At 44.3% G+C, this 26,809-nt stretch overlaps 1 protein-coding gene across 1 annotated transcript in view; it reads left to right on the top strand.

The window, feature by feature from the left end:
* The window catches only part of LOC138505058 (mucin-2-like), an 894,965-nt gene that overhangs the window by 251,715 nt on the left and 616,441 nt on the right, over positions 1 to 26,809 (top strand). Inside the window, exon 16 of the mRNA XM_069625383.1 lies at positions 25,419 to 25,545. Coding sequence (XP_069481484.1) covers positions 25,419 to 25,545 — 127 coding nt within the window. The remainder of the gene's footprint in view (positions 1 to 25,418; positions 25,546 to 26,809) is intronic.

The following is a 26,809-nucleotide window of genomic DNA, read 5'->3' as shown; positions in this document are numbered from 1 at the left end:
ACGTGGACAGTGGAGCTATAGGAAATTACGTGGACCGCGACTTGGCTTCCAGGATGAACCTACCTCTTTGCCCAAAAGCTGTTAAAGATGTCATCACCACTGTGGATGGGACTGAGATCGCCTCCAGGCCGGTAACCCATATACCACTACTGAAGTGACATTACTAGGCCAAGACGGGCATCGGGAGGTAATAGTGTTCAACGTGATCAAGGCTCCGCAATTTCAAATAATTCTGGGAATCCCTTGGTTGGAAAAACACAATCCTCAGATTGATTGGCGAGCAAAGACGATAATGTTCCCAGAGTGTGCACAAACCTGCTATCTACGATCAGACATTGGCCTAGCGTCAGTAACGGCCGACAGTTTGCAATTACCGCTAGAGTACAAGCCAGGCAATCCAAATTCGGAGGCCCCGTCCAGAGCATCTTCCGGGCCCTGCGCCTCACGATATAAGAAACGGTAGCAGTCCAGTTCGGGTCAGCGTCTCTGTGGGAATCAGGTGAGCGTTACATGACGTCCCCGCTATGGCGTGGGCTATCTCACGCCTCGTGTCCTCCCCATAAGCGACATATTGTTTGAGCAGGTCCAACATAGAGTCCTGTCTGGCCTCCACCCTCACTAGCCGTGCCTCAAGGTTGTTGGTGGGAGCAGCAGTGGTCGAGAGTGCTTTGACCGGGCCTTCATTGGCAGTGCTGTCCTCAGGGAGGCTGCTGAGGTCAGAATCTTGCAGCAAGGGATCTGCACTGCTGCAGGTGGGTGAGGGCTGAGTGTTGGGGGGTGGACACAGGGTTTGGGGAGTGTGGACATGGCACATGGGTGATGCATCCTGGCCCACATACTCCTCCACTGCGGTATCAGTGTTGCTCAGTGGGTCAACGGCCTCGCCTTCCACTGGTGTAGCCAGCTCAGTGTCCACGGTGTTGGTGTGGGCTGAGAGGCTGCCCTGGAGGTGGTGTTGTCGGTGGCCGTTGTCTTTGGCCGGAAGGTGGATGCCCTTGCGGTTGGATCCTCGCTGGCATCTTCTCCATCGGTGCCTGGGGGTAAAAGAGATGCAGGGTATCAGTGATGGTGTTACATGCTAGATGCATTATATTAGATGCATTATATGGTGCTGTGGATTATTTCATTTATCATGCATTAATATCTTACCGGTGTGTCACACAGGGTAGTTTGAAGGGGGCATTTTGGCGTTTGATGCATGGCAGGTGGCATGCCGTTGTGTTGGGGTTTGTGTGATGTATTACTTGGACATGGACATGGTCCGTGTGTGTTGGTAATGGGATTGGCACTCAGCATGCATTTCATTGTGGCAGGGTTTGGCCCTCCATCTGCACAAGGATATGTTCATATGTGTGTTGGGACATGCATTGCCTTGCCTAGACTCTCTTCCACATCACTTGTGCTACGTCATGGTTTGCCCTACAGGGATCTGCAGGGTCACTCACCTCTGTGTGCAGATGTTGCGGCCCCCGTCTCCATCTCCCCAAATCACTTGATGGACTCTATCTGAATAAACGTGCTTGCAGTCTCCTCCCAGCGTGACAGTTTGGCAGGTGCGTGGGGACCCCCGTCTGTAGCCTCCTGTTGCTGGCCAGGATATTCCGAACCCTGAGGCGGAGGTCATCCCACCTCTTTTTGCAGTCCTTCACTGTCCGTGGGGTGGTGGCGACTGCCGAGACCTTGCTAGTTACCTCCTCCCAGATCTCCTTTTTGCGCTGCTGCACCTCCCTCTTCAGGTTCTGAAGGTGGATCTCGTCTACATGTGCGGCAAGGGTGTCTGCCAGCATGTTAAGTTCTTCATCTGAAAAACGCTTTTTGCGCAGGCGGAGGGTTGTTTTCCGGGTAGCCTTTGACATGGTGAAGGGATTGGCACTGGTCTCTCCTGAACGCAACCGGTAGTTTGGGAGGATTGCAATGGATTGTGTTTTTAAAGATGACTGCCGGCGCATTTCCCGTTCCGACGCGATGATGTTACTTCCGGGTCCGGTATTACGAGCCCGGTATTAGCATGCTGTTATTACCGGGTCGGTTATAAGGGGTGCCTCCCAGGCGGATGCGGTATCGGCGGTTCCCGTGATGGCACTATGGGGGGGTTGGAGGGCCTTTAGCGCCATGGCGGTATGGCCATTACCCGCATGGGGGTTCGCGCATGCTCGCGCACTTGTAATCACCCACTATTAGCAGCATCATACGAACACGGACCCGCTAGTTCCTCCAGGCCGGTAATGGACCCGTTTTTACCGCGCTTCTCGTAATGCGGCCCAATGGCTTGAAAGTAAACAGCTCTAAAACTAAAGTAATGGTGATCACAGGGAAAAGGAAGAAGCAACCTAAGTTAACCCTAAATCTTTCTGCTGAATCAATTGAACAAGTTAAATCCTATGATTACCTTGGGATGAGAATGACTGAAAAGGGCAACTGGGGCAGTGAGATATAGAAAGCGGGGGCTGTGCTCTCTAGACAGTGCAATTTCAGGCTTTTCTAGGAAAATCAGAGATGGGCGCTGTTAGGGTATCCACATAAGCATATACACTGCAAGCATTACTGGCAGCCCTTTATGAATCAGAACTATGGGGCAATGTGAATTGCAAGACCCCTACGCTCATAAAAAAAAATATACCAGGTCTCCCAGGAGCCACGCCAGCAATAATATACCTTCAGATGGAAGTAGGACTTCAAGGTATTCAGGGTATTGAGAGCTTGGTACTAATGAAACCCTTGTTATATTGGGTGAGGGTTTGGAGTTAGCAAGCCCTTGGGGAATACAGGAACGCCCTAAAGGACATTTTATCCCAGAGGGAGGTCAGGCAGTCATGTGGTGCCAATAAATAAAGGAACAACATTTAATAAGCTATGGTGAATTCTGGACTAACCCAGAACTGATTAATAATACGTCCATGATGCTAATCAAAATAAAGTATAATTCGGCTGAAGAGGCAACCCCCGTGACAACCATATAAAACAGGTTTGCTAACTCTCAAAGCCTTCATTTATTTTGGAGCTGGACATGCTCACGTGGCTTTCAATGGTATTTAGATGCACTAAAACCCACATTCTTACAAGCAAATCACATTAAATTTAGGATGGGCTAGCTGCCCGAAGAACCTATTGGGTTGCCACCATCACTGGTAAGTGTCACTCCTGCAATAGAATGGTAAAGAACTCACTGCATGTATTTCTAATCCTCCCTAGCTACTTGAAGTTAAGAAAACTGTATTGGAAACCAATATTTTTGAACTATGAAATTAGATGCGCTACTGAAGCGATGGTGTGTTTTTACAGGACAGACGAGGAATTCATATTGTATGACGTGGCTAAATACCTTTTCTCAGCGTGGCCCAAGAGGCAGACTGTAGTGAATATGGCTTTATGATTGCTCCTATAAGTCTGTGATAATGGAGTCACTAGGTTGCCATCACTCCATTTTATATTTGTCGATCTTAGGCTGATCAAAAAGATAGTAAAGTCATCTGACGTTTCTATGACCCATGCACTTTACATTATAATGATGATATTGATTGATTGACATGTGCTACGGGAAAACAAGGCCGCCATGCTGGTGCATGGAAGACAGAGACAGTGAATTGAGGGTAGACAAAATGGCCAAAGACACCACCGTAATCAAACAATGAAGAGGATTCCAAAAGAATATCAGAATGGGGCGAAACCTAGAGGGAGAGGATTTACAAGGAACGCAACAAAATGATATTGCCAGTTGACATCAAAGAGAAGCCACGTCTATTTATTTATTTATTTGTGTGTTTGTAAAGCGCACCAAACCCATAGGCATCAGGGTGCTTAATTGGTGGAGGACAGGTAAGGGGAAGGGAAGTAGGGGTGGCGATGTAACATGGAACAGTGTCAGTAGATTTGTCTGGAGAGGGCAGCATGTAAATTGAATAAGGCATTTTTAAGCTTTTTTCTGGACGACCAGTAAGAGGTTTCGGCACGTGAGTGTAGAGGTAAGTTGTTCCACAGGTGCAGGACAATGGCTGGGAAGCTACATCCACCCACTTTGCCGCGATGAAGCGTGGTGTGCTGAGTCTATGGCCGTAGAGTCATCTGGTTAGTGTCGTTGAAGTGTTCTTAGATATCCTCTGCGACATATAGGGCTGTGCAGTGTTGGAAAGGCAGTGGTGGGTGAAGGAGAGTATTTAAAAGTTAATCCTTTCTCTTACAGGGAGCCAGTGGGCTGCTCTTTTGTGGGTTTAGACGTGATTTTGTTTGGGAGGTTCAGGACAGCATGAATGGCATTGATCTGGATGGTCTGGAGTTTGTCTAAGTTCTGCTCTGAGGTGCCAATGAGGAGGGAATTGCAATAATCCAAAAGCGATCCTATCACTGCTCGCAATGGTTAGACAGTCTTGTGAGGTGGTTATACCTGGGAGGGAAACAAATCAGTGGCCACGCTGGACTACTTGTTTGGCAATAATGACATCCTTCAAAGGATTGAAGCACTAAAGGTGGTGCCCACACAATGTAGTAAACATCATTTGCTGGCACTGGACATCATCCCCCAACCCTATGGGGTAAGGCAGAGAGGCGGTACTGATGCACATGTAAACCATGCTGGTAACACAATATGGTGGACGGTAAAACATATGCAAAAGATAGAAAGGAGGGTATCAGAGTTACAGGACGCAGACCTGGCACAGATGGAGAATATGAAGGGGGATGAGCTAGAGGGATGGATTAGGAAATGTATTGGTGTTAATGTAACAACACCACAGTTGGTAAGTAGCAAGTCCCCATATGTATTCAACGGGATTATACAAGAGGCCAAAAGTGGAATGAGGAAAGAAATTAGATTACTGGGGGCACAGGAACTATCAGCCCAAGACCAGGCCTCCCACATTAGGGCGATAAGGAAAAAATATTGCGGTTGGCTTAGGAGATGGAGACCATCAGCCCGAAATGCCAGTTGGCAGCAAATTATCACTGCCCTGCAGAGTAGCCGCCCCTGTATGGTCTGGGGGAAGCTGACCAATGGCAAAATTAGAAATAACGAAACTTACATTAAAACCTATACAGGTGTCTGTCTGGATCATGTATCTGGGAAAGCTAATAACTGGATGTCCACTCCTGAATGCATGGTCGGGGGGTGGCCACTGATATTGAATGAAGTTGAAATTAGTAGCACCATACAGAAATTGAAAAATTCCAGGGCCTCTGGCCAAAATGGCCTGGCCAATGCTGTACTGAAACAGAACCCGGGGCAGTGGGCTAGGATACTGAAACTGCTATTTGACAAGGTGTGTAAGGTACGGACCATTCCAGTATCATGACAGCAATCAATCCTACTTCCAGTGTACAAGAAATGTGAGAGAAAGCTACCAGAGAATTACAGATTGCTGTCACACTTAGATGTGACAGGAAAACTGTTTTCAAATTTTGTCCTGAGTGCCCTACAAGATTGGGCGGAAGAATTCCAGATATTGTAATTTATGCAGACAGGCTTTCGCTCTGGTCGCCGTACGACACACAACCTGAGGATGCTGGATTCTCTGATAAGAGGGACACTGGTGGGAGGTAGGTAGATCTGCGTTTAATAGTGTTAATCGATCAAAACTATGGGGTAAGCTGTTGGTTTGGGACTGTCCATTGTGGATTTTCAACATTTTGAAAGGTCTCCACTTACATATATTGGCCCAGGTTAGACTGACTGAGGATGGTGTTCTTACAACCCCAGTTAAGATCTTCAAGGGGGTTAAGCAGGCTTGCACATTGGCACCACTATTGTATATTTTACATATGGCCGATCTGCCGGCCAGATGGTTGCCAATTGTTGGATGTTGCCCAAAGAGAGGTGGGCGACCTATCCCATGCATGCTCTACACAGATGATCTTATAATGATGAATTACACATATTGTGCAGCTAGAGCGATGTACAATATATTAAATGACTATGCAATTGAAAATGAGCTCAATATTAACATGGGGAAAACAAAAATATTGGTTGTGTCAACTAAGAAAATGAAGAGCCCCAGTTTCATAACTACCTTGGCCAAGGTGGATTATGTTGAGATCTACCCCTACTTGGGTTTGGACATGGCGTGTAGTAAAACCTATAAATATATAGTCGAAGCCAAGAAAAATAAAGGCCATACGTTTGGCGCAGCTGATTACTAACTTTGCGAGAAAAACAGCGGGGTTTTCATTGGAGGGGATTATAATATTGTATTAACAATGTTATTGTCCGATGGTCCTGTATGGATTGGAGGTGCTGGCCATGAGAGACTTGACATGGCTAGACTCTATAAAAGGTCTGTTTTGGAAGCAGATACTGAGAGTGAGCACGTCCACTATAATACAATATATTTCACTTGAGTTAGGCCTGGTCACGCTAAAAGGTGTGCTGCTAACCAGAAGTGGCTTGCTAGAATTGACAATCCACTCCATCCCAAAATGTAAGTTGCTGGCCCTGTTAGTTAACAGTAGTAAAACGGGTGGAGGTATCAGGGAGGACAGGTTTGAGACCTTAGTAGCTAAATCATTCAGTAACATTGGAGTGAGCCCAGATTATACGAGGGGCACTAAATATGAAACTCTACAACGTATCTAGAAACCCACAATTCAGTCGTGGTACTGGGTTAATAACTACAATCACCTTGAGACATTACGTAGTTACGTGTATGTCTCGGGAGTAACGCACAGTTATTTCCAACCCCAGAGATACGTTAGGCAGTGTCCAAACCCTGCAATGCTGTATTTGTGACTTAGGTTGCGTAGTACCCAATTGCCAGTATTGGCAAACATTGGTGCCCAGCTAGTGATTCCGTTAAATGAAAGATGCTGCTGTGTTTGCAACAACCCGGGTACATTGGAGACTACTAAACATGTAATGACAGAATGCGCAGCACTGGGAGTAGAATACATAACAATCCTGGGGGGACTGGTCCATTCCTACGATTCAATAAACGATGATGCTTTCTGGGTTTATTGCTTGAACACATATAAACTAAGTGTGCACATAACCATAACCATGTATAATGTATGCAGTGTTGTTAAGAAGCATTTGCCTAAAGTAAGATGGGGGAGAGGGACGCAATTGAGTGCCGAAAAGGTTCTATCATGCCGATAAAGTAAGACATGGCAGATACCTATTGGTAGTTTTTAGTATATTTATGTATAACAGGTTTTAATATATGGATTTGTAATTTGCACTTATCAATAGGGTAGCAATTGAGTCTCCAGGTGTACTGTGATTTAAGCCTACAGAAGTATATTCCTATATGGCCAGGCAATGGTTTATGGACTATATTGGATTGGATCAGCATTAGTGAGCACGGGACTCAGTAGTGTTAAATAATATTGGGTGACAGAAAGTGGTGACCCTCCTAAATTGGTGTAGCATGCATTATAGCTGCTGTCGGATGGCATTGGAAAATGTGTAAGGACATGTAGGTTGCACTTGTGTTGCAGAAGGAAATAGAGTATCTAGACTCAGATACTCTTTTATGGCATGTTTATAATGTAGTAATAATTATGCTGTGTTTTATAGTATGTGTTTTTAAAAACATGTTTTTAATCTTGGTGTTTTGTTTTATTATGTGTTTAGAACGTGACAAATAAAATAAAATAAATGGGAATAGGGCTTTCTCAACCTTATTGCCAACATTAAACATCTGCCATCTGCCATTTGTTATTTTGCTTTTTACGACAGCAGTGTTGTGGTTTTGTGACGGTAGCAACACACATCATGATATTCTCATTCATTTTATAGACCTTGAAATGTAAAGATTCCAGGTTGGTGTACCATGATCTCCTTGAGTTGAATAGTCTCTAGGGCTATCCTCTCAGAACTAACATTGTTTGCAAGTGATGAATATCTCTGCCTCGGAGTAAAGGTCATCTGATTATTTGGGAATTGGCCACAGGATAGATTCTCTCTCTTAGGGCTTTTGGGAGTTGGCTTGGGTATCTTCTCTGTCTATCAATTTCTTTTGTAGACAAGGCACCTTAATGAGATTATCTTTCTGTCATATCTGTAGGTCCATAATTGCAAGGCGGGTTTGGCTTTTATTCATTGTTAATCTCAGTATCTCAAATTACATTAATTGAGCCACTAATACACATGAAGTAGATTTGTAGATCCTTTTCAGTTCCTTGCAACATAATGGTGTTCAAATATTTGTATTTGTATTTATTTAAACGTATAAATGCTTTCGCCAAAAATGCTGTAAAATTTGATTAGAACAGTACGCACATTATGCAATATGCCGTTCAGAAGATGAAATAAGGGAGGAAATGAAGTACAAAATGAGTTTGAAAGAGTAAAGGGCGCTGAGCTTTGAGATGAGAGTGGAAGAATTGCAGCGAGGGAGTAAATCGAATTGTCAGGTGTTAGAGAGTTCCAAAGTTTAGGTGCGAGAAGTGAGAAAGAGTGGAAATGGGAAGAGGCACATGGAGTAGCGGGAGCAACAAGGAAGAATTGAGATTGTGGGGGGCGCTAGGTGGCGCTTCACCAAAATGGCTGCGCTGTTCTAAGCTCCAGAGCCAGCCGGGGAAGGAGTGTGCACGTACCCAGGTAAATGAAGTGATTTAGCCCCTGAAAGCAGGTAGAAAATGGCTGGACATCTCTGACCATATGTGGGTTTAATTTTGGGACTAGGCATAATGCAGAAGTGCAGAATCAAGGACCCAGTTGTGGCATGCCTCCGAAGGAGATCCGGGACGGCGGCGGCAGCATGGTGCAAGGACATCAGGCTCTCAACTGCGCCAGAGAGCCATGGCCGAAAGCTGGTATGGAGGAGAGGGCAATCATGTCCTCCTTGCGGAGGAGTGCCATGCCTGCAGCAGGTGGGGGGAACGCTTTGCTGATATGTTAGGCACCGCGCAGGCACCCTAGTGGAGTAGTGTCAAGTGGCGGCCCAGTGCTTATGGAGCGCGAGCACCCCCTACACATTGGTCTGCCTGATAACAGTCGAGTAAAAGACCTGGGCTATTTTGATCCTAGAGCCCGTAACTTTGTGGGAAGAGAGCGATGGAACTCCTAGGAATATGATACAGCCATGAGGTGCAGCGTGAAGGCTGCATTTATTGTGTGGTAAAGCCGGTGGAGAGAGATGCATCCTGGCCCTACAACACGCCTGGGCGTCTGAACAGTGCAGATGGCAAAGGGAAACAAGCAGCAGTCTAAGCAGTTTTCCCCTCATATGGAACCTGTGCCTAGGGTGACGTCTATGGTCTCTTTGGCCAGCTCCAGTCCCATCAGAGACATAATGGCGGCTGAGGAGGGTGCAAATAGGAGTGATGTGAGCAGTGAGCATACAAGTCCGTTGATAGATATGAGCGTCATATTAGCGCAAATGAAGTCAGGCTTTGACTCCATTATTGGAAAGCTGGATAATTGAGTCTACAAGATGGATCACATGTAACAACGCATTGGAAAAGAAAGTGGCAGGATTTCGGAGGCAAAGCATTGCATTGGGACACTCGAAGACATCAGCGCAGAGATGTGTCAGGTGCTGTGGTCACTGCAGCAGGAAGTAAAAGCAGTGCGGGTAAAGAATACAGATTTGGAGGCCAGATCCTGATGCAATAACATCCGTGGAGTGGGGTAGCCTGACTCGGACGCACCTCAGAACATAGAAGTGTTCATGGAAAGTTTTATAAAAGAAGTGCTGGCTGATCCACTGTTATCCCCCCAATTTTTGTAGAGAGAGTGCAGCACGTGTCACTGCAGGTTCCAAAGCCAGGCCATAATCCTCGCCCAGTTATTGCCCGCCTACTGAATTACAGAGACAGGGACACTATACTTTGATGGGCTCAGGGACTGGGCGATGTTCAATCCCTGGAATCAAGAATCTCCTTGTACGTGGACTTCACTTCTGCAGTGCAGAAAGTCAGAATATCCTTTGTCACTGAGAAGCATCCGCTACAGGAACGTAATCTGTAGTATGCCATGTTGTACCCCTCTAAGCTTCATGTGGTACATAATACCAAGATGCATTTTTTAAACCGACACGAAGGAGGTCCTCTCCTTTCTGGAGACCTTGCCTAAACGATGATGTGTACTTACAGGAAATGGCGATTTAGCAGCGACTTTACACTTGATTGTATCCATTAACCTCCCTTTTACAATGAAGTATTTGTTCTAAGGTTGCACTAGTGGAAGTGTCATGTATCAGTTGTTTTGGTGTTTGCACCATGTTAAATGTTGCAGGGGCAAGTAGATATGCTTAAAAAGGTAACATAGCTGATCCTGTTTTTTTGTAAGGCTTGACCGGGTGTCGGCTTCTCCCCCTGTTACAGGTTGTGGCTAGGGTTGTCCCTAGCATCCTTGGGTTGTTACCCTTTGCTAGTTATTGGTTGTGGTTTCCAGGGATTTGGGGATTTTGGGATTTCACTGCAAGTTAGGGTACCGCAGTGGGGGGGTGTGGGGTGTATATCGGGTGGAGGGATATTTCTTTTAAAATTGGTTTACATCATGTGAAGTTTGTTGGGAAAGTCTTGAGATTCACAGCTGTTGAGATAAATACTAGATTGTGGTGTTATTTAAAATGTGACAGGCTCTGCTCAGAAGTTCTTGGAAACATTCACACTTCTTAGTTGGAATATCAGAAGCATGAATAATCATGCTAAAATGCGTAAAATTATGGCATACTGTGAACGGCATGGGGCACAAATAGTGCTGCAACAAAAGACCCACTTGAAGGGGGTTGCTCATCAGACCATGGCTAGATCCTGGGGGATACCAGGTATTATACCTCTTTCTCGTCATGCTCACAGGGCGTTATCACCCTTATACAAAAGTCCCTGGGGCTTAAAGCACTAAAACGCAAACAGGACCCCTAAGGCCATTATGTGATTGTTTTGGGTGTACTTGCACACGAGCTGTTAATGATTGTTTATGTTTACGGTTCAAATGTAGACGACCCGGCGTTCTATAAATACATACTGGATAAGTGCCCAGCTTACTCACAGACCCAGCTGATACTTGCAGGAGATTTTTACATAATCGTGGATGCTGATTTAGATAGTTCTAATGTTGTGATGAGGCTGCTATCCCTAGCTGCTTGGAAAATACATGGGAGCATATGTGATAGGGAGTTACTAGAAATTTGGAGCGAATTGCATCAGGGGGCCAGGGACTACACATTCTCTTTGTTGGTCCATGACATCCGGTCATGCATTGACTATATCCTGACAGGACCCGACATGGTACATATAATGAAGAAGCACTCGCTTCTCCCTAAAACACTCTCAGACCATTACCTGGTGGTGTAGAGGTTTGGATTCGATAGCGCAGTAAGAAATAGGCCATTATGGTGCTTCAAAGCGCAGGCTCTGCATGATATTGTGTTCCGTAGGGAAGTATTGGAGATTGTGAATACATTTTTTTACATCAACGTGGGATCTGTGTCTTCTATAGGGTTGGAATGGGAAGAATTTAAGGTCTACTTGCGAGGTCATTGTATTGCTTTGGAGAATGGGGTCCTTAAAGTCATATGGTGGCAGTTGGCTGATCTTGAAAACAGGAGAGGAAGGACAGTCTCCCAGTGAGAACACATGGCCTCCATTAGAACTGCACTTGATCGGTTTAGGGCAGATGCTGAAAGAGATGTGAAATATCTTGCTGTCCCACGAATGGCCCGCAAATATGGTGAAGAACGCAGAACGGGTCGGCATTTGATCAATCTGCTGAGGTGTGAGAGTGGTTTAGTTGATATTGCCGTGATCAGACAAGATGATGGGTTGTTGGTGTCAGATTCAGATTTGATTTTGGGTGCTTTCCATACATTCTATGAGAAGTAGCATGCCAGTAGAGGAACCCCTGATCTGGAGGTGATGCGATTGTTTGTAAATAGTGTCCCATTGGTGAGTTTTCATAGCGATGATATGAATGTACTGGGCTCTCCCATTACAATTACAGGTATCCTGGCGGCTATTAAAGAATAACAGTTGAATTCTATAACGAGTTTGGACCACATGTGGATACCCACATGCTTCAGGTGTGGCAGGAGGCACTGCAGGTTGGTAGCCTACGCCAGACAATGCGAGAGAGGATAATTTCTCTTATCTTAAAACCTGGCAAAGATCCATCAGATTCTCCCTCCTATAGGCTGATATATTTAATAAACTTAGATACCAAGATTTTCTCTAAGATATTGCTGGACAGGCTCCTTCACCATCTTCCCTCTCTTGTCCATCTGGATCAATCAGGTTTCATACTGGGTCACTCCCCTGTTCTAAACCTCAGGTGGATGTTCTACTATTCTGGCGCAAATTGATCCTGAAGTACAAGCGCTAGGCGCCTTGTTAGATATCAAGAAGGTGGTTGACTCGGTGACGTGGGCGTACCTGTTCATGGTCCTAGGTAGAGTAGGGATCTCTGATTATTTCTTGAGCTGTGTAAAACTGCTATATGCAGGTGTCACAGCAAGGATAGGATTGTTTGGTAAATGCTAGGCCTCCTTTCAAGTTGGTTGGGGTAATCGACAGGGGTGGCCATAATTGCTGCTCCTGTTTGCATTTGCTATGGAGCCGTTGGCGGTCCAACTGAGGTTGTGGCACTGACAGCGGGGCCTTGCTTTGGGGGGAGTGCAAGAGTTGATATCGCTGTATGCAGACAACATTATATTATGGACCTGATTCATGGAAGTTTTTTTATAATGGCACAATCCCATAGGAAAATGTTCTGTGAATCAGGCCCTATATGTGAAGGATCCAGAGCTTAATTTACCTCCTCTCACTCAGGAGACACACAAGTTTGGTTGGATTTCGGGGCTGTAAATTACCTGGACAAAGTCTGGTTTGTTCCACCTGACAGACAGCAGTCAGAAACCACATGGACTGGACTTGTAGCAATGGGAACAGACAGCTGTCTGGTATTTGGGTGTCAATGTTAGTAGGATTCAATCCTCTTTACTAAAATATAATCCAATAGCATATCTCGGGAACCTCAAGAGGAGGATTGAGCACTGGACTGCCCTTCCGCTCTCCCCGCTGGGTTCTATTGCAATCATGAAAATGCTTGTCCTCCCAAAATTATTGTATTTCTTTCTTAACATTCCAGTGTGGCTTGGGGTTCCATTTTTAAAGACCGTATATCGTTGTTATTAAAGTTGGCCTGCTATCCGAAGCCGCCCAGTATTAAAGGGGAAACGCTAACTAGATCGTATGATATGGGGCTGGGGGCCTGAATGTGCTAGACTTGTAACTGTATTACTTGATGGTAAAGTGTCAATTGTGTCATTCAGGATGCCTGGATTGCACCCATCACTGCATGCAAGGGTTGAAAGAGGGTCTGTTTATCCGTACGCTTACAGAGTGCTCTGGTGAATATTACCATTGATGAGAAATGCCAGTTTGATCCAGTATCTTATACGATCAGTGCATGGAAGAGGCTGACTAAGCGACCTCAATGCACCTGAACTCAGGGTCTGGGGAATCCAGTGGCTGGCCCCGATGTGTGATATTATGATAAGTTCTTCTTGGTCATGCTTAAGGTTAATGTATATGTATGAGTTTTATCCTGAAGGTAAATTTGTCGCTTGGGAGCAAGTTGAGGCCAGGCTGGTGTGAGACCTCAGGTTGGCTTTTCAGTATTTACAGCTACGGTCTGCATTTCATGCTTGGTCATCATGTTTCCCATCTCAAGTCCCTACAAATCCAATTCTAAAGTATATTTTAAATTCGACTAACTTGATCCAAGTGGGCAGAGGATGTGGGATTCGAGCTAAACGATAAGATGTGGATGGACACATGTGTGTACACACAGAGAGTTACCCTTAAACCTAGATTCAAATTGATGTGTAAATAAAGTGTATTTATCTCCTTCACGTAAAATGATGTTTGACACATCTGCCAATGCCAGATATCCTAGGTGTAAGGAGACGGAGGCCGGGTTCCTGCATATGATGTGGAAATGACCGTAATCTTTCAGAATTTCAGGAATTAGTGGCGGATATAACAGGCCAAACGTTTTGGTGTGAGGTACCTCGTGATTTGATATGCTGTATGTTTGGGTGGCTTCCAGAGCTTTCTAAAAGTGCCAGGAAACTATTGTCTATATGAATGTTGCTGGCCAAGCAGTGTATCCTGATGCTTTGGTCCAGTTCAACTTCTCCCGTCATCAAAAAATGGTAAGTGGATCTGACGTGGTGCTGCGATGCAGCAATGGGTTACTGCTCTCTATTGCCCACTAGATCCAGGCCCACAAATCTTTGAGAACAATTCAAAGAGTTTCGTACACGCAAAGTGCCTGCTGGTGCTGCATTAGATGGGGGATGCGTGCTATAGACTGAACCAGGTCTCGCCTCCCTCCAGGAGGCAGCAACAATATGTTCTGTTGCAAATAATGTGAACCATATTACGTCTGCATTGATACTCTGAGATATATGTGTAATATATGACATGGTGCTCCATGTTATTACTAATGAAAGAAGTGTTAGTGAGTTTAGTATACCCAGAAAATATACGCAGGGTTTGTAGTGTGTAAGTGTTTAGTTTTCATTTTTCCCTTTCTCTTTCCTTAATCTATTGATTGTACATCATGTGAACCGTTAGAAATAAAGTTGTATAACAATTGAAAAATAAAATAAAATTGAGATTGTGTCTGCAGGTTGTTGGAAGGAGTTGAGAAAATAAATAATGGGCCAATATAGCTAGTCACTAGTCTTCTGACGTCACAAACGTGGCTGATTTAGTCACAGGAGTTGGTTAAGCATCCTAATGGATGCTTTCTATGAGGTTCTTATATATTAGTTGGACCTTGTAATTGACTTTGTTTGTAATTGAATTGTGTTTTATAAAATGCCATTTTTATGGCTATATTATAATAAACAAAAAAAACTGCAACAACAAAATTAAATAGGAGCGTAATGAGCAAGGCCATAGGAACACTGAAAGGCAATGACAAGAAAGTGGAACAAGAGACGAGAGTCAAAGGGAAGAAAAGAAATAGACAAAGAGAAGAAGTGATGGACATTCACTGGCGAAGACGGAAGAGAAGTCGAATGGCAACATTATAGACAGAACAGAGTGGTACAGCATGGGAGTTAGGAAGACCGGTTAACAGGGCAGCACAATAGTCAATACGGGAAAAAATATGAGAGCCAATAAGAAGTTTGGAAGAAGAGAATGATAGAAAGAGGCGAGCGTGACAGTGATTATATAGATGGAAGCGAGCCATGTTAGAAATGTGAACAGAGAAGGTTCGAAGATGACACCTAGATTTTTCGCAGAGGATGGTTGAGCTTACCTGGAAAAATGAGAAGCTCAGTTTTCGAAGAGTTAAGATAGAGAAAGTGAGCCATCATCCAAGACTGGAAAGCAGAGAATCAGCTGGAAACATTACAGTGACAAGTCAGAAAAAGAAGTAATTGAGAAGAAGATGTGTCTGTCATTAGTGTAAAAGTGACAAGATAGATTGAAAGAAGAAATGTGATCAGATAGTGGAATTGTGTACAGGGAGAAAACAAGGGGACTGAGAACTGAGTATTAAGGCACTCTGTGGTGCAGCAGGTGGGAGGAAGAAGTGGAACGAGACCAGAAGACAGAGCAGGAGCGGTTTGACAAGTCAAAATCTAACCATTTCAGAACTAAGCCTGAAAACCCGAGGGAAGACAGAGAGGACAGGATGAGCGAGTGATTGACAGTGTCGAAAAGCCACAGACAAATCTAGAAGAATGAGTATAGAAGATTGTTTGGGGTGTCATGCAGAAAGAAGGGAATTGGTAACAGAGAAGAGCATTCTCAGTAGAATGGATGGGATGGAGCCCAGATTGAAGAGAGGGTCGATGTGACTGTGAATTTAGAGAAAAGGATACCTCTGAATAGAGAGCATACCTTAAGAGTTAAGAGAGAAAAGGAAGAAGGGAAATAGGTTGGAGGTTCACAAGAATGGCAGGACTAAGATTAGGTATCTATGGATATGGATGATGATAGCATTTTTTGACAAAGAGCGAAAAGAAGCAGTAAATACAGAGATGTTCATAAGGCCAGTAAGATAGGGGATACGATGGCGGTAGCTAGAGGGAATAAGAGAGGAAGCGAGAGAGTCAAGAGGGGAGGAAGTTGGTTGGGCACACGAAAGAAGACCCGCAGTGTCTAAGTCAATTAGGTCAATTAAGAGAGTGAAGGAAGAGAAGGAAGTAAGATCAGTAATAGAATGAGAATAAGAAGAAGGAGTAGAAAAAGATGTAGGAAAAGAGGTGAAGAAGTTGGCAAAGTCTGAAGAAGATAATGGAAGATAATGGAGATGATAAGGAAGGCTATGGGGGAAAATGAGCGAGAATGGTATTAAGAAACAGAAAATGGGGATGGTGCGACAGTGATAGATAAGAAAAATTTAGTTTGTTTAGCTGCCAGTATGGAGGCACTATAGGATGAGTGAAGAAAGAGTGCTTAGATCAGCTATAGACCGGGATTTTTCGCACCAGTGATCAATCTGAGGCAGAGTTGTATGGAGAGCGATGGGGGAGAATAAAGCTAAGGCTGAGGGGGTTTATGAGAATAGGAAAACGAGTGGAGAGGTTGGAGAGTATCAAGAGAAGAAAGCAAAACAGAATGAATAGAAGAAGCTGCCCGATCAGATGACAAAGAGGTATATTCATGCAGTGGGGGGATAGAGTGGAGCTAAAAGTGGCCAAAAAAGATGATGTGTGTAAAGAGCCTAAGTCTTGATGAAAAAAGGTGGTTGTAGTAGGAGGGGATTGAGAATGGGGAAGAAGTGTGGGCAAAGAAGAAAATGGTCAGAGAGATAAGAGGGATGGGCAGTAGCTAAGGTAGTAGAAGAAATAGAGGAAACGATAGGATCTAGAGATAAGGCGGAAGTATGAGATGGGAGAATATGGTAGTAAGTAAGGTGGTAACAGTCAAATAGAGAGATGAGGGGGAAGAAGAAGGGTGAGACTTGTGAAGATTAAAATCACAGAGCAGAAAGAATCGAGAAGTAACAGGTTGCAGAGAATCAAGAGCCTCAAGAAAGTTCAGGGTAGGGTGTGAAGGTTGACATAGTTTAGAGAATGAAATGGGATGAGGTTTTGTAAAAGGGTAAACATTTTATTTGAAAGAGGAAACAGTGGGAGATCAGGGGAGAGTGGGAGAGAATCCACCTGGAATGGTAAAGAATCCCGATGTCACTCCCATGGCAAGTAGCACAGGAGAGTGAGAACATTTGGTAGAGTTGGTGGGAAGGAAGGCAGGAGTGGTAGTATAAGTGGGAGAAATCCAGCTCTCTGTTAATCAGAGAAAGTGAATATTGAATCATAGAAAAACATGAAGAACAGAATGAGTCTTCAGACAGAGGATCAGGTAGGACAGATTTTGCAGGTTTCAGGAGCTGGACGAAGCAGGGAGAAAGAATGATGGGGATTGGAGAACACATTAGGATAGCTAATGTAGACAAAACAGTCATGGTAAAGCAAATAAGAGTGAAGGGCACAGCACTAGGTGTAAACAGAGTTAGACACCGCATATAAATGGGTTTCCCTTTGGTGAGGGCGCCCAATGGTGGCCAGAGTTAAAGGGGCAGTATGGGTCATGTGACCGACTTGGTAAAGCCACTGAATGGTGTGTGGCTGGGCTAGCCCAGGTGTCAGGGAGAGCAGATGGAGTCAGCAGAGTAGACAGGTCCTCTAGCTGTAGCCTTGCCAGTCCCAAGAGGGACAGTGGACCACAGGGAGCATGGCGCAGCATCCAGGAAGTCCTTGCTGGGTCATGTGATCCACACTAGATGGTGTGCGGCTGGGCCGGTCCAGGCAGTGACAGGCAGCAGGGAGGCCAGATGGAGGCGGGAGAGTCCATGGGGCTCAGGCGGCAGGCTTGTCTGTCCCAGGAGCTACAGTGGACCCTGAAGTAGGATGCTCACAGGGAGTGTGGCACAGCATCCAGGAAGCCCTTACTGGGTCACATGACCAAGTGATGTGACCCACTGCGGATGACGTGCGGCTGGGCCAGTCAGGCGGTTACAGGCAGCAGGGAGGCCACATGGAGGTGGAGGAATCCGCGGGGCCTCAAGTGGCAGTCTTGGCAGTCCCAGGAAGGACAGTGGACCCAGAGGTAGGAGGCTCACAGGGAGCACAGAGCATGACAGAGTGTCCAGGAAGTCCTTATTGGCCCTGGCCACGTGATCTGCCCTGGATGGTGGGTGGATGGACTCCTTCAGAGTAATGCATGTATTTCAAAGAAATTGTTGGAGAAGATATATCAAGCTTCTAATGCTGCGATGAAAGGGTTGGCTAGATTGGGGGAATAGACTGCTCCCAGAGAGATATTGCTAGTTTGTAAATAGGACTAATGTTTTAATGTATATTGACTACTCCATTAAAATGCACAAGAAATGGAATAGGTATACTATGTGTACGATCCCTTACTTCAAGTGCTGCCATATCTGCTGTTGTGGTATGGTCATGAGCAATGCCTTCATAGAAAACATTCTGTGTCTTCAGATACCTCCCATTTTATATAAATTATGTAACATTCTGCAGAAGAATTGTAGTTTTGTGGACCAAAGATTTCAAAAATATATCCACACATTCATAAAGGGGCTGTAGGACTTATCCTGCCTTGCGTAGCACCACCATTTCATCCAAATGGATTTCTACGGATCACCAACTTTACCCATCACATGTGGAGTACTGCAAAGTTCTATCCTCCCTCATTGATCTTCAAACTTTACATGGAACCACTCGGTATCCTCCAGGCTCCACACAACATCCACATCCACCAATACTCAGATGACTTGCAGCTCTACCTCAACATGTCTGTATCCTACATCGAAGGCATCCCTAGTCTTAAGGCCTGGATGTCCAGCGTTTACCTTGAGCTCAATCCTACCAAGACCAAATTCCTACTGCTGAGCAATACACAGAATACCCAGAAATCCAGACCTTGCTCTCTGCTATGAACCTCAAGGGTTTCATACCTCAGCTGACCGCCTACCCCAAGTACCTTGGGTTCAGCATCAACAGACACCTCTCTGTCAAGGAGCACATAGCAAGGAGGACACAAATGGCCTGTGCCAACTTCCCATCCTGTGGACAATCAAGCCCTTCATCGCAGAAAACAACTTTACATCTGTTGTCTAGGCCTTGGTTCTCTCTCACTTGGATGTTTGCAATGCCATTCTGGAAGGCCTTCGGGCGACCACCCTGGTATCCCAGACATGTGTCCTGCATTCTAAAGCACAATTCATAATAATAATCATTTAGCATTTATCAAATAAATATACAAATTTGGCCACATGACCTCGACTCTCATCGAACTGTACTGCCTCCAACTGCAAGTATGTATCACCTTAAAATCCTGCTGCATCATCTACAAGGCTGTTGCCCTCAAGTCCCAAGCTACCTCACATAGAGATTCAGTATCTCTGGAGCCCTATCTTTCATCAGAAGTAAAGCCATGTGCTGACTTGAACTCTTCTGGTGCATGAAGGAAGAAACCAGAAGACAAGCTTTCTCTTTCTATTCCCCCAGACTCTGGAAACTCCTCCCTGTCAAGACATGACTTGCCCCTTTCCTTATCCTGCTGGAAATGAAGCCCTTCATCCCAGCAAACAACTTCAGATCTTCTGTCCAAGCCGTGGTCCTCTCCCACATGGCGGCAATGCCTCGCTGGAAGGTCTTCCAGCAACTACCCTATATGCTTCAGCATGACTCATCAAAGGACATCCTAAATTCAACCACATCACTTCTACCCTCATTGAACTGTACTGGCTCCCACTGCAAGCATGTATCACCTTCAAACCCTGCTGTGTCATCTACAAGGCTGTTCCAAAGCTACCTCAATGAGAAGCTCAGCATCTCGGGAGGCCTACGATCCACCAAAGGTAAAGATATGTGCAGACTTGAACTCTCTCAGTGCAGGAAGAAAAGAACCAGAAGACAGGCCTTCTGTGTCTATGCCCCAGGCTCTGCAACCTCCTCCCAGTCAGCACAAGACTCACCCCTTTGCTTCTAGATTTTAGGAAGGAGTTCAAGACCCTTCTAACCGCTAACACCTAGGTACATGCACCCTCCATTCCCTACTGAACCCGAGACTGGGTTATTACCCCCCTCCCGGTTCTCCCCAGTTGCTTGCAGATCCCTTGCTGCCAAATTGGCTGCCCTCCCCGTTGTTAGCTCCCCGCACCCTTGTATCTTTGCTTTCCTCTCTGATCTGTAAAGCGTTCTGATGCTTCCCGAAATCAGATCCCTGATCAATACACACTCTAATGATAGTAATATTAATAATCTTGATATAATATGCTGGCCATTATGGTCTGATGTTTGACTCTCTAGGGGTCTATGATGTAATGCACTCTAGATAGTAATAATCATTTTGACAGATGGGGTCATCATTTCTAGCTCTTGTGCAACCGTATTTACGAAGGTTTCAATTAAGCCTTATGGATCCTGCTAGGTGACATTATTGTGAGATAATGGTGTTGCCCCAGTTCATGGCCAGAGGCGAAGCTGCAGGCCATACATTGTGGAAAGCACTTTATCCAAAAAGATGATAAGCACTCCTGATGTCGATAATACTATCAGCTCACAGTGGTAACATCAATATAGGTTCAGTGGTAACATCAATATAGGTTCAGTGGTAACATCAATATAGGTTCAGTGGTAACATCAATATAGGTTATGGAATCTTGGTGGTAAAATATATAACGTTTAAAAGTGAATGAAGAACACAGACAAAAACGGGTTTGTAAATCAAAGGTGGCTTTATCTTGAAGTATTTAAAATCAAGGTTGTTATAAGATAAGCATTTTATTTGTAAACGTAGTTAAATTGGAAAGGTGTTAACATTAGCGTTCTCCGTGTGTAAGGTAAAAGTAAAACATGTCTCTAAAGTGAAACCATGTTCCCCGTTTATGAGCTTACACTGAGATGTGTTAAATTGGATATTGCCTTTGATGGGGAAGGTACAGTTCTAAAAAGATCCCCCTAGTGAAGGAGTGACTGGTTGAAAGAAATCCAGCTAGGCAATTACATTGGGCCTCATTACGACCCAGGCGGATTTCGCGGTGCTAAATGCACCGCGAAGCATGGCGGAAAGCCGCCGATAGCGCCATGGGGGTTGGCGGATTTACCGCCCCATTCCGACCTTGGCGGGGCGGTAAATCCCCAATCCCCATTCTGCCCTTCCCCATTCCCATTTTTGCCCCATAGGGTATAATGGGAGTGGGGAAGGAGTTAATTACGCCACCGTAAAATACGGTGGCGTAATTAACAACGAGGTCCCGTAGCGCCATGGTTTTCTCCGCCTGGTAAAACCAGCCGGAAAAGGCCGCCATGGCGCTACGGGAACTCGTAGTATGGCGGAGAGGTACGCCATGCACTACGCTGGCGTAAAACCCTCTCCGCCAGGGTCCTAATGAGGCCCATTGTCTTTCTTTAACTGCAGATGAATGCTTTCTGTTGTTTCCCTGTCTGCTTCTAAAATCTGAATGATCGGAATAATGCAACATATATCAGTAGTTACTGACTGCATTCCATGCATTTGTATTGGCCAAGATGAGGTCAATAATGATTTCCATGTGCTCAGCGCCACGATGCCCAAGGGTTGTTTTGTGTGCTTTACAAATGTAAAAAATAAAATAAATAAATAAATAAAAATATCCATTAATGTATGTTCGTCTGTTCTTTGTAGTGGGTTACTGACAGGAATGTCACTAAGAAGATGCTAATAGAAGTATGTTGGTGAATGACATATGTTATATTCTCTTTTGGAATATGTTTAATCTTCATAATATCATGCACGACACACAGTCTGTACATTTACGCTTATGGTGTCACCCGACGGACTCTGGCAGAAGCTTGGTGTAGTGTTAATTGAATTAATAGGAAGTGTGTGAGAGGGGTTAAAATATGCAGTTGTGGTGATCGACTATTTTGTGGATTTTCATCATTTATATTTCTGTCGCAGAAAAAGGCGATAGACAACTGTAAAACGATGTCTGCCTGTGCTAATCACAGACAACAGGTGCAGTTCATGTCCAAACTCATGAAGACATATCTGGTCCAAGGGGGTACGAGGCAATCCAGAGCTGAGTTATACCATACACATGGAATGGGGGAGTGGTGAGAGAACCCGTACTGGGAAAGAAGCTAAATAGTTAGCAGGGTGTATTAGCATTCCCATTAGTTGAACTGTCAATCCTAGATTGTGGCCATCCCACTACATAATACTACTGGTAAAATAGCATTTTAGTTTGTGAGGAAACGCAATTCGTTTTTGGAGCTGTGGCCTCACTGGATGGATCTTTGCAAGAATGAGAGGCCCAGTGAGAGTGGAGCAAGTGTCATGAGATATGAACGAGGGTCCAACGTTCTCAATCTAAAAAAGCAAACTATTAAGGATCCAGGGTCAAAGGCAAATGGAAATAGATGATGGAATTGCTGGCAGATGAGGAGTGGTAAAGCGTAGAATTTGAAACATACTGCTAGAATGGGTGGCTGGTGGCTGCAAGTCATGCTGAAGGAATAGTCAGGGCTTCTGGGACAAAGATCAGGTGGAGGCTTTTAAGAGGCCAGTTCTGTGCCCTTTTAAGAAATAGGGGATGACGTTCGATTACAAGCAGATGCTACTCCTCATTCTTCGGGATGAGTTACTGGAAGAGAGGTGAGTATCGGTATGGGAGGAAGAAGTTGTAGATAGTAGTGTAGGTGGATGTTACATAATGTGACAATGCAGAGATGTTTTCTTGATCTATTTTGGCAGGTTTGTGTATGCGTGTGGCTGTGTGTGTCTGTGCATGTGTTTGTATGTATGTATATATGTATATATCTTGGGGCCACGTTGCTGGGACATGGTGCCAGAGGTTTGGCAGGTGGTGTTTTTTTTCGGATTCGTCAAGCAGCATAAAGGAGAAATTTGTTTGCAACAGATGCCTGTACCAAGGGCCGGTCTTACACCAGATTGTACCACAGGCGGGAAGCATCATTGGTGCCCCCCTAAAATGACAACAAAAATTGTATATATAATAGGTTACTTATAACACGCTTATTACCCAGAGGTTTATAAGCGCAGACCCGGGGTTTGAACCTGTGTTGCTCTGTGTCGCCTTTGCAAGAAGAGCATGTTGCCCATGAGCTATCCTCCCGACACGAGGGTGTTTGTATGTTACAAATGTTGGAAATAGGGCACTCGATAAAGAACTAGCTCTATATAAAAAGAATATCATTACTGCTTTAGTGAAACTTCCCCACTGAACACCCTGCTCTCGAACAAGGCTGTGTCATCCCACTATAGAATAGAGGCACCCACACCGTAGATTGGTGGTGTTCACTCTACTCAAGCAGACCAGGCTGAAGATATGCGGGGGCCCATTTCAACATGTTGGTTAGGGGCTTCCTCATTAGAGCGAAAACAGTCTGAAGCAACCACGGGGTGCGTTATGCATACATTACAATGGTGACAAAGATACATTTAATAGCTGTCAATTATCACGAAACGGCCAGACGTCAGGGAGCTTAAACAAAAAATGCCCACTGAAGAGCTCTAAACCATTCTTTGTCAGCAAATGGCTGACGTGGAGGTGCCCGAGTTGGAAGGTAATGAGGTGATAACACTTCTGTACATTCCTTGGGAAGAGAGAATGCAGCTTCAAATGCAAGCATTACAAAGCGCACATTTGAAGCCTCAGGACAAAAATACCTGTCAGGAAGTGCTAGATGTACTGTGTGACCTGAAAACCAAGCCAGCCATAAATCATATTGAAGATTAAGAGTTAAGCTTCGGGGGAGTGTCTTGCGCTCAAGGTCAGACATTTTAATGCAAAGATTATTTCAAACAAACGTAATATATGTCCAAATCATGTGAGATTTTGAATGATGTTTATTTTCCAAAAGAACAACAGCCTGTCTGTGTTACTTTCTGGATTGAGAGACATTAAAGTCTCAATATTCTTGATATCTTTGATGGTGTAAGTGCTAAGAGGTTCAAGTGAGGCTTTACGCTCAAAGGTACTTACTTGTGTAGAGAAGAATTTTTTCAATTTAAGTTTTCTCAAAAATTTAAAAAGGTCAATTTGAAAATTCACAAAATCAGTGCCCATACTGGGTGCAAAAGATAAACCTTTATTCAATACTGAAATTCCAATTTTATTTAGCTGTCTGTTTGACAAATTAATTACCAAGTCTGATTGTGTCGCTTGATCAATCGCTTCTTGCTGGTTGAGCGGGTTAGAATCCCTGGATGTGAAATTTCATTGAAATTTTGCATTGAAAGGACTGACCTTGAGCGCAAGACACTCCCCCGAAGCTTTACTCTCAATCTTCAATAGTATATACAAACTTTGTGGGACGTTTGAGGGGGTAGTATTTGTTTTGCTGCCAGGATAATCAGAACTAATTTTAAAGGCTGGTTCTGGAACCAATCGAGAGTGGTCACTAGCGCACTAACAGGGACTGATCCCACATTTACAGCCATAAATCATAGTTATACCAAGAAATGTCTGACATACTGCGGCAGCACAGACATTGGCACAGACACTGATACAGACACCGAACAACCCGAGTTAGCTTCTGAATCCATAGTTAACTGGGATGCTGATCCAACATCTTTTTACTGAACAGCCTTCAAAGCTTCAACATAGTGAATTGGCAGTTTCACCAAATAAAACTGATTTCACCAATATGCACTAAACTTGGTGAATTTCAGTTTAACCAAACAAAACTGCTTTCACGCAAATGCACTAAACTTAACTATCTTAAGGAGACAGTTTACAAAGCACTGTTTTAGGGAAGGTAGTGAACAACCTAGAGCCTGGAGAAAAACCTAATACAAGTCTGTGCAGTAGTAGCTCCATCATGATATGCACACCAGGTCCAGCTCTCTACCAATGGTAAAGGCTAGTGTTGCTTATCCAATCAGGAATGGGGTTTAAGAGAGGGGAGATTTTAGGTCCAGGCCAAGTTACAGGTGCTAAGGTATTTCAGAGTCTGCTCAGTCAAGTGAAGAGTTCTCCTGCTCTCCCTGCTCGAACTTCAGTGGACCTGTGTAAAAGCATATGTTATTGTACAGTCAATGGCTGGGATCCCTGATGCAAATTCAATATTTTGGACGGATACAAAAAAAAAATGATTTACTGGGAAATGTCAGGTTGTTGACTAACTTAATAACGCGATTTAAACATTCATAAAGTTATTTAACATGTTGAACAAATAACTTTTAAAATGTTATTTGGGAGTGTACCAAAAGTAGGCAATATTTAATACAAATGTTATCAATGTTAAAAAGCTTTAAACGTTTTTGTAAAAATTGAAGAAAAAGAATACTCTAATTTTTCAGCAGGAAATACCCACACAAAGGAAATAAACGTAACCCAAAAATGTGTCCATACCAGAAGTTTATACTTGTATATTTGTCGTAGGATGTTCCACTGACTCCTAATCTGCATGAGAAGGGTACAATGGAAAATGTAGTATTTATCGAATTCAAAGCGGGGAGAATTGTGATGACGTTTTCTTGCCTTCCCCCAGAACTGTAAATATGACGCCTGTACCTGTACGGACTTTCAGGCCTGCCTATGCGCGGCTCTCGGATCCTACGTGCATGCCTGCTCTGAGAAACGGATCTCGCTGAAAGGATGGAGGACCAATGTGTGCCGTGAGTAAGAAGTGTGATCAATGCACGGCTGCTGTTTGTAAACGGAATGGCATTAAACCCAATTTAGATATCACTCCCTCTCTCCCTCTACACTGTATTACTTTATTTTTCATTTTAGGAAGACCTGTTCTACGAAGAAACTGAAGAGTACTCAAATTCTCAGGATCACAGAAAACAAACAATAGGCATGCAATACCATCAGGGTACCCAGCAGATGTTTCTGCATCTGTGGTTATAACCAATATAAAAGTCATACATTGTGAACATTTCTTTACTGCTGGTTGTGTTTAATGTGTGCTGCAGTAACTTGGGAGCAATGGCTCCGGAAAGGTATCCCTCTCATTGGCTGATCACAAGTTTCTACAGTGATAAGGCTCTGCCATACCTATTGCAAATATGTTATGGTTTCATCCAATTCTGCTACACAGCTGGGGGCATCAGCGCATACTAACTAAGAGTGGGGTATGTTGGGGTGGACGTTCAAGGTCCCAACACGGGAAAGAGGTTTACATTATACAAGATTGCACTAGACCATGATGCAGCTGGATTCGATGCAATGTTGCAACTAAATATGTGTTTTTGTGTAATTAAAGGAATCAGAATAGGTGTTACTTAGTGTGTAGTTTTGGGTACATTTTAGATTTGTAATAGGTAGCAACATAATAAGCAGTGAATGCAACAATATTATTGTGTGATCTACAGCTTGTAGCGCTTAGAAGAATGTGACAGGGAGCTTTGCGCTTACAAGAGAGAAGATTGCTGCGGGGAAATCAATGTGAGGAGATCCAGTTATCTTGAACAGTGTACATTCAACAATGGTTTAAATTGCAGACACATTTTAGGACATTGGGAAACATGGGCTTTATTATGGGTAGATGGAGACATTGTAGAGTGCAGTTTTCACTTAATTGGGGTCTGTGTGATTCGCTGAGTCTTTTGGTTTGCAGGAATGGTTTTTGCCTGGCTTGCAGATGTGAATGACCAAGGTCACGGTTGGGGGTAGGTAGTGAACCGCATTTGGGCAGCTGGTGATAGCATCACAAAGGGCTGAAGACGAGAACAGAATGAAAGGTCATCTTTGTATGGTCAGATTGGGTTTGTAGATACACGAAGCAATCTACATGAGAGCACATAGGTTTGTTGTTCTATGACCAAGGAAGTCCAGTTATTTATTTATTTTAATTCTTATAACACGCAACATGGCCAGGGCACTCAGGGCGCACATGGGGGGATGAAAAGGGGTGTTTAAGGGCAACATTTGTTT

Source organism: Ambystoma mexicanum, chromosome 11 (assembly GCF_040938575.1).
Source record: "Ambystoma mexicanum isolate Mex_15411 chromosome 11, UKY_AmexF1_1, whole genome shotgun sequence".
NCBI classification, from domain to species: domain Eukaryota; kingdom Metazoa; phylum Chordata; class Amphibia; order Caudata; family Ambystomatidae; genus Ambystoma; species Ambystoma mexicanum.
This window is presented reverse-complemented; position numbering and strand designations above follow the sequence as displayed.